Consider the following 13598-nt stretch of genomic DNA (forward strand, 5'->3'; position numbering starts at 1 on the left):
GCACCACACTGCCAAAATACAAAGAGTTTGAATAGTCCTTTTTTTAGTTAAACATCGCTCCTACAACAATAGCATGATCATCTTTGGGAAGAAAATGAGGAATACGTCTAAGCAGCCAAAGTTTATAAAAGCATAACTTTGTAACCTCCCCTATCGGAGCTGACATATTAATGTTTGCCTGCCATGGTTCTTTACTTTCTTGGTATTGGAGATCAAACAGAAAGGTTAGGTAGATTTATACTATTCTGCGTCCTATGCTTCAGACCAAAAAATATTACTTCCTTCTTACTAGGATTTAGTTAGAATATATTTTCCAGCATCCACCTTTCCGAGGCCGTCATGCAGTGACAGATGTTATCGAAATCATTACTGGCTCTCAATTAAACGTAGGTCTAGGTGTCCTCTGCAAATGATTGATATACTCTGGAGCACATCAAGGCCATTTTACATCCATAACCTTACTTATAATTAAGTCTACAACAAATTGCACTCCTAACTGACGAGAGTTGATTTGGCCATTATGGGCAGCTCCTTACTCATGACCGTTTTGGTCTAAACCCATACTACGGTGCATGCATTCCAGCTAATGCTACCACTCAATATTTATGTTCTCCTCACCTCCCCTCCCCCTTTGTCCCCTCGTCTGTCTGACTTTCTCCCACTGGTGTCAATTCCTGCTTACCTTTATCCTGTTTTCCTTCTCACCCCACAGACAACGGTCTGCTTTGCCCCTTGGATGGAGTCACAGTTCACCAACACGAACAGACAAGGTTTTGGCACTTTAAGACCACTACAGTAGTGAGGTGCACAGTATAAAAGCTAATTAGCATAACGGGTTAAACTTCACAAAACATGAGAAAACTCTAATATAAATGTTAAATAATAGCATATACATTGAGGAACACTGTGGATCACAACAGCCAACCACCACAGAGGATGAAAGGAAGGGACCCAGTATACTCTTTGAAACCGCTTAAGGACTCCGACACTCCCACTGTAAAAGACAGATGAGACAACATTTCATGATTTACTGTATCAAAAGCCTCTGAGAGGTCTAACATCACCAAGAATAGGTTTTGTCTGTCATCTGTGTTCAGTATCATGTCATCCCATACTGTGAAGTGCTTTCTCTGTACCATGGTTAGTCAGGAAACCAGATTGGCAAAAATGAATAATCTAATTCTCCGCTGCATGATTTTGTAGTTGTAATGTCACAATCTGTTTTAAAATGTTTGAAGTCCATGGGAAACTAACCACAGGGCGGTACATACCAATTACCTCAGGATCCATGATTGATTTCTTCACGAGAGGAGACAGAGCCGATTCATTGAGGGGTTCAGGCATAACCCCTTCAGATAATTCATTGATGAACAAAATCATAATGTTCACTAATAGATCAGCATTATGTTTGGCAACCAATGCTCTGAACAACATGTTGGGTGGAGAGGTTTAAGCAGTGGCATATATTTCCAATGGTCATATTAAAAATAAAAAATGAAAAACAGAAGAGTATAATGTCCTTTTTAAATGGAATTTCTTTGGAAAGAAAAAAGAATTTAGGGATTCTGTTTTTATCTGATCAGCTATTAATTTGACAATTTAAAAATAAGTGTGGTATTTTCTGATGGATGATCGGTATTGCAGAAAGACATAAGTTACCCCTGAAATTGGCATCTGAGATGCAGATAGCTTTTGAAAGGAGAGTGGGTTGTGTAGGGGGCAGGGGTCAAAGGGGTGGTCAACAATTTACTGGGAATTTAAATAAATAGGACTGCCACATCTCCCCTGGTTCTCCAGCTAGATCAAGATGAAAACTGTTTAGGTTTTAATATCTTGGAATTAGATTAGAGTGTGTGAGTTTCAGCCCAGCTGTATCATGCTTTGGGACCCTGTGAATGGGGTTAATTTCTGTCTGGGTTGCTGAAAATAAATGATTTGTGGGCTGGGTCCCAAACAATCCAAAGAATACTAATTCTCCAGCGTTGGATCTTTGCTAGATTCATATGCTCTTGAATATTCCCCGGCAACGGGCTGGGAATCCTCAGTAATATTAAAGCAGTTTAGCCTGTCACTTACATATCCTATTGCTGTCACTTTGGGGTCATACTGTCCCAGCCAACGGCATTAGTCCTCCTTAGCTCCACCCCCAGTGGCCATCTTCAGCGTTTTACTGCACGTTTAAATGTTGGGAGTCGTCGAAATTTCATTTTTTTTCATCTAGTTTGAGAAAATATTCAAACCTTTTTTCTTCATCAGTCAAGGCTGTGACTGCTGGTGCGGGGGATCCGTTGCCGGTGAAGATCTGAAAATCCAACGATTTTCTGAACATCGATCTTCAGAGAGATCCTCTTCTCGATTTTCAGGCTCTCTCCACGCAAGAATGGCGGACGCCAGTAAGAAGAGCCTTTTTAGGCCCTGCTTGAAGTGTCGCCTCACCTTTCCTGAAAGCACCAGCTCCAGTGTGGGAGCTCTGTGAAGAGGTCAGAAATGTGAGGCGGACAACTTTGTAACGCTTTCTTAGCAAATGCCATTTCATTGATTTATAACGAGGATTTCCTTGCCTAAAATAACTAAAGGAAAAATATAAGGAAATACATGGCAGTTCAAAACAATAGTAATTGAGTTTGTATTGCAACAACAGTCTCTTCTCAGATCCTGGGTGAATTCCCCTTCCCCAGATTTTAAACAGAATTCTGCTTCACAGTTCAAGAAAGGAAAATAAGGAAATCCTGGTCTGCCACAAAGTTCTAACACGGTTCTTTGAAAGTTCAATTGTTCAACAGAAGGTTCCAATACTATGATGATTCAACAAAGAAAATAGAAGATTCTTCCTCTTCGTTATGCAATTTATCCTCCTTAGATAAATGACAACTTTTCAGTTAATCAAGAGCAACAATAATTGTCTTGGTCAGGAGGATTTTTCTTCAGAACACAAGCACATTTAGTCTGTCAGAATCACTTTGTAGCACTTCTTTGACTTCCACTTAATTACTCCCATGCCAGGCCTACTACCTCAGTTCACACCTGGTCTACTCCCATGCTAGGCACACTCCTCCAAATGTTTTCCATCCGGGTATACTCCCATGCCTGAAAAGCATTTCACAACAAAAAGTGCTCTTATTGTTAAGGTCACCTGACTAGAGGTTTACAACAGCTTCACAGTATCAAACAGTCTGCAGCTTCAACACTTTTTTAAAACTCTTTAGGGAAACAGGATTCACATTGACTTCTGTAAATAATTCTCCTCTCCTTGTTAATCTCTTTTTCCAGAGGGGCAGCCTTTTTGTCACTCTTGTTTCCCTACTGCACAGGTAACCAACCACGGACAAGCATAGGGGATCTGCCTCTCTTGGCTTTGGGAATGTGAGTTTACACCACCATTTACCCTATGTTGTACAGAGTATGGGCAACATGTTACACAATGTAGGGACCTTTCTTTAGCCCCCTGCTATCGTTGGAAATGTAAGGTATATTGTGCTTGCCTTAATTTCAGTTGTTTTTGGCTTGGGTAATACTTGTGGGAATGAATTCTCAATAATATTGCGTCATTGGGTTGCTGGGTTCTCCAGGGACTTGCACGTTCAAAATTAGTTATTTGCTTTTGTTATACAAGTCTTTCACTTAACAGTTTGGTGTCCAGATTTGCTTTTAAAACCACGTTCACTCACACACAAGTTCTGCGTTCTCTGGTTTTCAATAGTTCGGTATTCAAGCCCAAGTCCATTCTTTATAATATTCTTCACTGTTAGACTTTGTTTGCACCACTTCATCTTGTGCCAAAACTTCACTGGACAGCTTTCAAAACCCCAGGTTGGCAAAGAGACACTTGCCAGGGGAATGGACTGGAAAAGAAGATAAGTCTACCTTTTTTCAATCCAGCAGAAGCAAAAGTGACTTTCTTTTTACAGCCTTGTCTGATATTTTCCACTCTTATGTACACAACTCAGTACTTTTCCAGAGAGGTCGAATGCCAATACCATTTCACAGATAATAGGACGATGTATGCTGTGAAATTCCACTGGCTTGCAAACACCCTCTGTTTTGCATGGGAGCCGAGAGAAATTGCTCTCCGGCTCCTTGTGGAATGCAAAACAAACCTTGTCTGAACAGAAAAACAAGCTGTTCTCTTGCTTCAGCAAATGCAAACTGCGTTCAGAAATGTGCATTTACTTGGGCATGGAGGCAAATGGCCACTTGTGTGCCCAGAATGCATTTCAATAGACTCCATCTTTGATTCAAAGATATTACATTTTTTAAATGCATTACAAGTCTCTAGGATTTTGGACAGCTTTTTATTTCTCCCAAGACCTAGGCATTTTTGATTGTTTTCACCCCTATTTATATGTGTGTCTTGTGGAACGCAATGATTATTACAACTAGCCATTACATACTTTGGGATTGAGGAGACGCCCTCCCTAGAGGAAGACAAATACTCATCCTCTAGGGAGGGCGTCTCCTCAATCCCAAAGTATGTAATGGCTAGTTGTACTCATCTCATCCCACGGAATCCTCTCACGCACATGGGCGCTCTTCTCCCAGGTGATCCTCCAGCAGAACACCACCCCCAAGGTCAGGATCAGGAAGCTTCTGATTTTCCCTGGCCATCTAGAAGGAGACTTTAGGTTGGGATTCAGTGGGGAGTCCGTAGGATTCATCACAGCTCAATGTGGTACTCTCCAAGCTCATGGGCCTGCCTTTTGATCCTCTACATCGAGCCCCTCTAAAGCACCTCTCATGGAAGACTGTTTTTCTGCTGGCTATTACATCTCCCAGACATGTTGGGGAGTTGCAAACTCTATCTTGCAAGCCTTTGTATATGACTTTCCCTCAATCCAGGGTGGTGCTGCGCACCCTTTCCTTAATTATGCCAAAGGTTCTGTCGACTTTTCACCTGAACGAACCCCCGGTCTTACCTGTGTTCTTTGGCTCTCCCACCTCCAGCAGAGAGGGCATTGCATTCACTGGACGTTGCCTGTGCGTTAAAGTTTTATATCACACGCACAAAAGCCTTTTTTGAAAAACCTCACAACTTTTTGTAACGTTTGGACCTGTTGAACAAGGGAGGGCCCTGTCAAAGGCTTCCATTTTCAGGTGGCTATCTGGCTGCATCTCCTACTGTCATCGACTGGCAAACAGACCACTGCAAGGTAGACCAAGGGCGCATTCCACCAGAGCCATAGCTGCTACTACGGTGTTCCTGTCTGGTGTTCCCCTCCTCGATATCTGCAAGGCTGCTATGTGGAGGTCTACTCGCACCTTCATAAGTTTGTACTACTTTGGAAGGTATTCCAGGGAGGAGTCCTGTGTCGACCATGAGGAGCTTCACAACCGTTTTGCTTGAGGTGAGTGCTCTAGGGGTGAGTTTCCATTGCTTCTGTTGAGACCTGTACCGCCTCTCATAATTGGTGGGTCTATGCCTGCTATATAATCTTGTACATGAGCATGTGAATCCATGAAAGATACAAGCCATGGGAAGGAACAAGTTGCTTACCTGTAATTCCTGTTCTGTTCTCATTGGTATCTTTCATGAATTCACATGCAGCCCATCCGCCTACCCCTCAATGACTCTTCATTGGTTCTTACTGCCACATTAGGTGCGCTTCCAAATCTGAAGATGGCCATCAGGGGTGGAGCTAAGGAGGTCTAATGCCATTTGCTGGGGCAGTATGACCCAAAGTGACAGCAACATGCTATATAAGTGACCAGCAGTTTTTTTAAGCTTTAAAGCTAAACTGATTTAATATTGCAGAGGATTCCCAGCCTGATGTCCGGGAATGTTCATGGGACTGTTCATGAGCATGTGAACCTATGAAAGATACCAATGCTTGAGAACAAGAGTTACAGGTAAATAACTTGTTTCTTTGTGGCTAATGAGAACTATTGCCATGAATTGATGCTCTCTAAAAGGTTGCCTTTTGTTCAGGTGACGGAGAAGCTGATGGACCTGGAAAATGAGAACATGATGCGGGTAGCAGAGCTGGAGAAGACTTTGTTACAGCGAGAAAAGGAGCTGGAGAGTATCAAGGTGGGGAACGAAGGAAAGGGAGGCAGAGTGATGAGGAGATTAGGTAACATAGTGGTGACAAAAGGGGCATGATAGTGGCTGGTGAGGGGAAAAGGGATTTGTATTGGTGGGTAGAGAGAAAAAAGGGTTGGTGATGGAAAAGTTCGGCAATAGGTGGCTGAGTAAATGCTGTGGGTGTGGGGAGTGAGAAAATAGTTGGGAAATTTTTGGCAGGCGTACGAAGAAGAGGAGAGATGGAACATATTTGGAATAGAAGAATATCAGAGGTTTAACATGTCTTACTGTTTTGCTGGTTAGGAAACATACGAAAGCACCAACAACCAGGTGCACACGCTGCGGAAGATCATTCGAGAGAAGGAAGCAGCCTTTCAGCACTTGTGCCAACTGGAGCAGACCGGCAGTGTCCATCCACACAAGCAGAATTTGGGGGTCCCATCTCTACTGGCGCTTCCTGGCCCAGAAGTGCACAATCGTGCTGAGACCAATGCCCCAACAACGGGGCTACTCCCTAGAGAACCCTCTCCCCCTCCGCCTCCACCACCACCTCCCCCGCCTCCACCACTACCAGGTAAGGCCTGGTCAAAAAGGAATGGGAAAGCATTGGGTAAAGGAAGTAAAACCTGCCCTGATCTGCCAGGCCTCCTTTTTCTCTGTTACAAGGTGTTTTACCATGGTTCTCAGTCCTTGATGCGCATATTTTTGCTTGCTCCTCCACAATGCTGCTCGCTCAACGCCACCTCCCCATGCCACCTTTCATTTTCTGGGGGCATGTCCCTGCACTCCCATTCCTTGCCTGTGCCTATTTTTAGGCCCAAAACACCTGTTCTGGCCCTTCCCACTGTATCACAACCACTCGCCGCCCCCTACACCCCCCTCTTCCCACCACACAACTGCGCCCTGCGCACTGTGTCTGGATCCAAACTCCTTGTGCCCACCTTCGTCCTGTAGGCAGCCTCCTCAGCACGTTCAATGTGCAGCATGCAATGTCTGACATGCAGTGTTTTCTAAATGCGTTGTCAACAATCCAGTCACCCGTCCCTGACGATTTACCATACTTTGCTGTTCATGTACCACAAACCTGGTCTACATTCATTTTGTATTCCCATAAAAGTGATTTGTTTTGACATGGGACAGTCTTCACACCCCTTTCAGAGGCAAGCATTTGCTCTGCTACCTAGTTGTCTTTTAGGATGTAGGTGGCTGCCTTGAGCCTGAATATCGCACTTTATTTTCACAAATGTAGAGTGGAATAATGAACCAATTCCCCCACCTGTTCTACTTGGGAGGGGGGGGACTTTAGAGGTGGTCCACCCACCAACCCCAAGCCTTTTCACAGCCCTCCCTTCTCTCCCCCAACCACACCCACTGCACCCTAAACCCACAAAAGAAACCTGTTAAGTTCAAAAGTCAGTAATCCTAATTAATTGCATTTTCAGTAACATGTACCTAAAACTGGAATTTATTGACATTCTGGCATGAAAAATTCCACGTACTGTTTCTTTTACTAGTCTTTGAACGTCTCCCATCTATACATATGCTGTTTCACGCTCCCCTGTTATTTACTCCTTTTCCATTTCTCCTCATTGTTGGCTTCAGCTAATAGCGCTTGTACCTCAAATCGACCCAATTGCTGTACCTCAAATCCACCCAATTGCTGTCTTTGAATGGATGAAAGGTGACTGCTCCACAGCCTTACCCGAGATCTTGTTTAAGAACCATTCTTTTTTAAACTATTCTGATGTGCATGCATCGTGGTTTCTATTTAAGCAGACCGATTGTCCAGTATAACCCCTGTCTGTGCCCACACGTGTCCTGGAGCTTCCTAAAGAATGCATACCAAGTTGCTCCTTTTCTCCAACAGATCGGTGCCCCCCACCTCCGCCCCTGCCAGGATCCTCGCCCTCTGTGATACTCACTGTTGGACTATCTGGTAAGTACTTGTGAAAGTTGGAGTTGCTAAACGTTGTTTGGGAGACCATTTGGGTTGACAAAATATTGGTTGTTGAAAGAAGCACACAAATTAGCAGGGTATATGGGTAGGAAGAAAAAAGGAGCAATATAATTTACATGGTCTGTGGGGAAGGAGCAAACAAATATGAAGAGCCTGCTGTGGTCATAATTGCTTTTTTTTCCCCCTTCCCAGCCATCCGCATCAAGAAGCCAATTAAAACCAAGTTTCGCCTGCCCGTATTCAACTGGACAGCACTGAAACCAAATCAGATCAGTGGAACTGTGTTTAGTGAGCTTGATGACGAGCGGATCATGGGGGTGAGACTATATGTGATATGTTATGCAATATAATGTGTGCCTGTGAGCATGAACGTCCCTCAGAGAGAAAGTACATCGATCATAACCGAGGTAGAATCTCTGCGACGGGGGCATGACCAGCATGCAGATAAGGTGAAGAGTTGGGTAATACCTAGTGTAAAGGTGTAGAAGGAGGAGACTGACACACATGTGCCATGATTGTTGGCAAAGACTTTTATTTTCTCAAAAATAAAGAGGGAATTTATCCCTCCCTAACTCTAAGCGGGGGTACCCTGCCTCTACTAAGGATCTAAGGAATCTGTCAAAATGTCAAAGTATCTGAAGCATAGTCAAAATGTCTTACTCTAGCAACTAAACTAAAGCGATACTGGATCTTCTTGGTCCAGAAGAATGACACTGTTCTTCTGGACACTAGATTATAGGTCCAGTTGATGGGTGGGGATTGCGCCTGAGAGAATGACTCCCTTCTCCATGTCTCAGTTCCTTTCCAGAATATCACAAAGTTCCAGATTGAGGTGCTGTAAAGGTCTCAGTTCAAACTCAAATGTTCCAACTCGTACATCATTTCTTATTGACAATAGTTTTCCTCACTTTTGGGTTCCTGGAGAATGCCTCCCTTCTCTAGGTATCTTGCTCTCAATACCTTCACAATGCCGGGGGAATGACTCTCTTCCGTGGGCTTTCGCTTTGTGGTACATAACATCGGGTGGAGGGGTAGGGGGGCGTTAAGACTTCCTTCCCCTGATCTCTTGGTTTCATAGTACACAACACCAGAGGGTATGCCTTTCCTTCCAACTATTTTTGTGCTTTATATGACTCCCAGGTGATTGACTCCCCTCCCCTGGTCAATCTTCCAACTTGCTTTCACAATTCAGACTGCCAAGGGGATGACTCCCTTCCCCTGGCCTTTCTCTGGCTTGTTACAGTTCCCAGTGTAAAGGGGAATGACTCCCTTCCTTCTTTAGGTTTGCAATGCACAGCACCAGGGGGAATGACTCCCTTCCCCTTGCTTTCTTCAAGCTCCATTTTATAGTTCACAGTTCTGTGGGTGTGGGTCCAGACCCAAACGTTTCTCTTCTCCTGCTCAAGCAGACCTGGTCATTCGCCTGCCAGGTACTGTGACGAAAAAGATGGCTTAATGTATACTTCTCCTGTGGTTGCGGGTGCCAGACACAAGCTTTGCATACCTCTCTCTGGGTTTTGGCAGACCTGGTTCACTACCCTGCTAGGTACAAGGAAAATAGTTTAGGAGGCGGTTTGTTAGGGGTTGTGGATCCCAGACCTGTCTTTAATCTTCTGTCTTTCTGGGGCCCCACCAACTGTCCCAGCCACCCAGAGGTCTGTAGGGTGCTTACTGGCATCCTCCAGTCATGTGTGGGCTTCTCTGCCTCTCTGGTCAGGTCTCTTTGCTTCTCCAGGGGCTGCGGTGCCTCCACAGCATTCCCCTGTTCACGGGCTGCACGTCTCCAGCTGACCGCACGTACCAGTTTACTTGATCGGCTGGTTGCCCTTGCTTCTCCACCTTGGCTGGTCTGTCCACAGCTGACCTTTCAAGGATGCCTCTGCCTGTGGGTAAGCGTCTCGGTCAGCGCTTCCCTGACCTCGCTGACTCGTCCAGTTTCGAATCTCCCAGTTCCTCCAGGGCGGGTCTGACAACTTTGGTTGTCCGTCTTCTCTTTTAATGACCGGTTGTTTCATACCTCCTCTGATGCAGCTAGTACACTCGTTTTGGATCTGCAGGGCCATCTGCCCGGCTCCGCGCCATAGGATACTCTTCCTTAGAGGAGCCTACACTCTACCTCATCCCAGTACTTCCTATACCGATAGATCTACTAAAACATATAAGATTTTTAGGGATAGTATTGGTGTGATAGGTGTAGGAAGGTGTGTCAGGGTAGGGTGGGCCATGGGGAAATGTTCTCCCCGGGTCATTAGTCCCATAGGGGGTTTCTCTCCCTGTGAGATCCACCTGCTGAGTACCACCCCCACGGGAATTATCGGGTAGCGGACTCACCTCCCTGGCCTCGTGGGAAGGGGTTCCCCCTAAGGAAGAAGTGACAACATCTGGTGATTAGTCATGCTATACGGTTATTTTCTTGTGCATGCACTGTTTGCCGAGGCTCACACTACTGGATTCTTCTAGTAACGTAAGTCCACTGCTGGAGGAAGCTATAAGGGGGGGAATTTGATAGGATTCCTCGATTTAGCTGACCTCCTATGATATACTTTTCATGAAAGGAAAAAAGTCAGCACTAACCCGACCTGGTACATAGCGCAGATGGGCAAAGTTTCTGATGTAGGTAAAGTTTGAAAGTGCATGATTTTCACAGTCAGTATTTGTAAATTCATACAATGTTCCATTTGCATTTCTCGAAATGTTCCTAAAAGGCAAAGGATGGATGTAGCTGAGAAAACAAACCTGGACTCCGCAAACTTACTTGAGAAGTTAGTTATATTTCAGAGACCCGTGAGTTCATGAATGACTCGAAAATCGCTGGGAGATTTGGCATACCCGGATACATATGTAATAGCCTCATCAGGGGAACCTTTGAAACACACCAAAGCCCTTTCAGCAGTAGCTTCACTCACCTGTCACCATACCCATTCTAAGGTGCAGGTCATCAGCTTGACCCAGGATCCAAGAACGTTAAAAGGTGAAAAGGAAGGGCCAAAGGAAACAGCACAGTACTGGACTTTGCAAGTGTCACACTTTATTCTGAAAGCCAACATTGATTATGTTAATGAAAGGTTAATTAGACCAAAATCTCCAAGTTTGGTATTTGCTTTTGATGGTTTTTGAGGTTTTGGTGAGCATAAAGTAGATCAGAGATGGCACATGGGGGTACCTTCAGACCATGGCAACAACTTCAACCACATGCATAGAGTTGCAGGTTATCCCACCCTCTTGCCATGAGTTCCAAGGTCCTGATCTAGCCTGTCATGACCAATACCTCAAATACTTCATTAGCGTTCAATTGGAACCTTTGCAGCCCAAGAAGCCCTGCCGGATAGTCACGCTGCAAAGAGGTATGGTCTTCTACCTATCGCCTTGATACAAGTTCTCAAGGCCTGCAACGTGCAGCAACGCCACAAGTCTGCCTCAGTACAATTGCACACCAAGAACTCTGTGCCAGACACCAAAATACAAGAAGCACTGCAAAGTAGTTTTTTCTTGTCTCTTCTGTACATCTAAGACAAAAGCTTGTGCCCGCTATGAATTTTAACTGTGATAACATTGCGAACTCATTGACCATGTGCCCACCAACCAGTAGGTAAGATAACATTTAAAAAAGAAAACGGAAGAACTGCAAATGAATTGCTTTTGTAAAAGTTGCTGCAATTGGATTTTAATGGCAATAAATAGAGAACATAAATGTAAAGTTTCTTGGCACTTAAGCGTTAATGCTGTATCTGGACGTGTGGATGGGACCTCCCAACAAAGCACATACACACAGGGGGCACAAGCTGCAACATAAATTGTACCAATTTTTTATATTCCTCAGCAATAATCTCTGAAGCACAAAGGCGGAGTTCGCCAGCAAGAGGTTCTTCCCACATCCATAATCTTATCAATGTCTCAACACACAGGTCCTGAAAGGGATCCATCTGCTTTAAGTGTACTGGGGGGGGGGTTATAAATATTTTCACCTCTGCAAATAATCACTGGTAATTTGGTTGCAGAATATATCCCCCCACAACTCATTCTAGTTAGGTTGCGAAGACAAAGCTGATAATTGCAAACATCGACTCCTTGAAGTTGTACAGTCCAGCGTTGTCGAAAGTGGTCTGGAGACAATGAGTACTCAATGTATCTGTTCTGCATGCCTCTTAACCATGGGACAATGAGTTGCAGGAACTACTTAAAATGACGCCCAGAGCATTCAAAGAGCAACAGCTAAAGATTGTCTTTCAATCAAGGCAAATTACCTTCTGACAAGTGCAGGCCATACATGACTGACAGCACCTAGGTCAACTCTCCCACCCCCGACTGAAGGGTGCTCAGAGGACAATGTATTTGCCTCGGGTGTGGTGTATATATCATCTCTACCTCATCATTTTCTCCTGCCTGGCATTCCCATTTCACACACGGCTTTAGCTTGTGCAGATATAGTGCTCAGTGCCATATTTAATGCCCTGGCACATTGGTGCTGAGCCATGACTCTGTGCTGAGCAATAAATGCGTGCCTTCGACATAGATTGTTCAATGCAGAGAGGATCTGAACTGTCCAGCTCTGTGCTGAAAGGACCTCTTGTAGAGCCTAAGACCCCCTGCCTCCAGTGAGGATCCTTGTGTACCCCTTAAATGTTCAGGTGTGCAAGACTTGCACTCACATGACCTAGGGATCAGCATTCAGGCACCCGGTGGGGGGGGTGGGGCGGATGATGATGACTGGGGACATTTTGATGGTCTCCAAATACCTTTTCTATTCCTTGTAACTCGTTCCCTGCTGACACTTTGGCTAACATTTGCAACTATTTGGTCTTTGGCTGCCACAGACTTTGACAGCTATCCTCAACAAGCCGTGGCTGTCCTAGAGCATGCCAATGAGATATATATATTTTTTAACATCTTTATTTTTCTCTGAAATGGGGATATGTGCTTAACAGCTTACATTCAAAATATCCTTTGAACCCTCCATATTACATGAATTGAATCTTCCGAGTTCACTCGGACAAACTACTGCCTCTTCGTTTCCTATTTTCATTCTTATTCAATACCTTCAGAACTAAGAAAATCCTCCCGGGACCAGTGGGGGGAGCAGCTTGACAGTAGCTAACATTCGATATATTAACATTAAAATGTAAGTAGCTTGATCATAGCCAACAACACCACCTCAGAAAAAGAGGAAGGAAAGAAAAATAAATAAAACAAAACCCATAATCTCCATGTCATAAAAATATCTCTTAAGTCTCTGAGTGGGTGAATTCCAGGTGTTGCCGCTTTCCATAGAAAGTTCCATAATTGACGCTTATGACCCTATAAAAAGGAGAAAATGCTCCCATGGATTTTCTGAAATTGCGATGTCGCGATCGGAAACGGAAGCACCCGGAACAGAGATAGCATCCTGGGCAGGAGTATCATTTTGACTGCAATAATTCTACTTACCCAAGAAATTTCCCGTGTCTCCCATATAATGATGTCCCTTTGTGCGTCTTGTAATGCACCTGGTATGCTTGCCTTGTAAAGCCCTTCATAGGTTGTGATAAGGTTTACTCGTAAGCATGGAGCCAAACCTTTCCACCATTCCAGGGGGAAAGCCTCGCAAACCCTCCCTATTATCTCTGGCTGTTCCGTTATATTAAG

The 13598-nt window shown here is 44.5% G+C and overlaps 1 protein-coding gene across 6 annotated transcripts in view; it reads left to right on the plus strand.

Annotated features, from left to right (window-relative positions):
- The window catches only part of FMNL3 (formin like 3), a 780663-nt gene that overhangs the window by 583127 nt on the left and 183938 nt on the right, over positions 1 to 13598 (plus strand). For all 6 annotated transcript variants that reach the window (XR_011305037.1, XM_069653874.1, XM_069653877.1 and 3 more), the window contains 4 exons: positions 5924 to 6025; positions 6323 to 6593; positions 7887 to 7955; positions 8169 to 8293. Coding sequence is in view for 5 of the 6 variants with exons in the window: in XM_069653874.1 (XP_069509975.1) it covers positions 5924 to 6025; positions 6323 to 6593; positions 7887 to 7955; positions 8169 to 8293 (567 nt within the window). In the remaining variant the exon portion in view is untranslated. The remainder of the gene's footprint in view (positions 1 to 5923; positions 6026 to 6322; positions 6594 to 7886; positions 7956 to 8168; positions 8294 to 13598) is intronic.

This window comes from Ambystoma mexicanum, chromosome 3q (genome assembly GCF_040938575.1).
Source record: "Ambystoma mexicanum isolate Mex_15411 chromosome 3q, UKY_AmexF1_1, whole genome shotgun sequence".
In the NCBI taxonomy this organism is placed as follows: Eukaryota; Metazoa; Chordata; class Amphibia; order Caudata; family Ambystomatidae; genus Ambystoma; species Ambystoma mexicanum.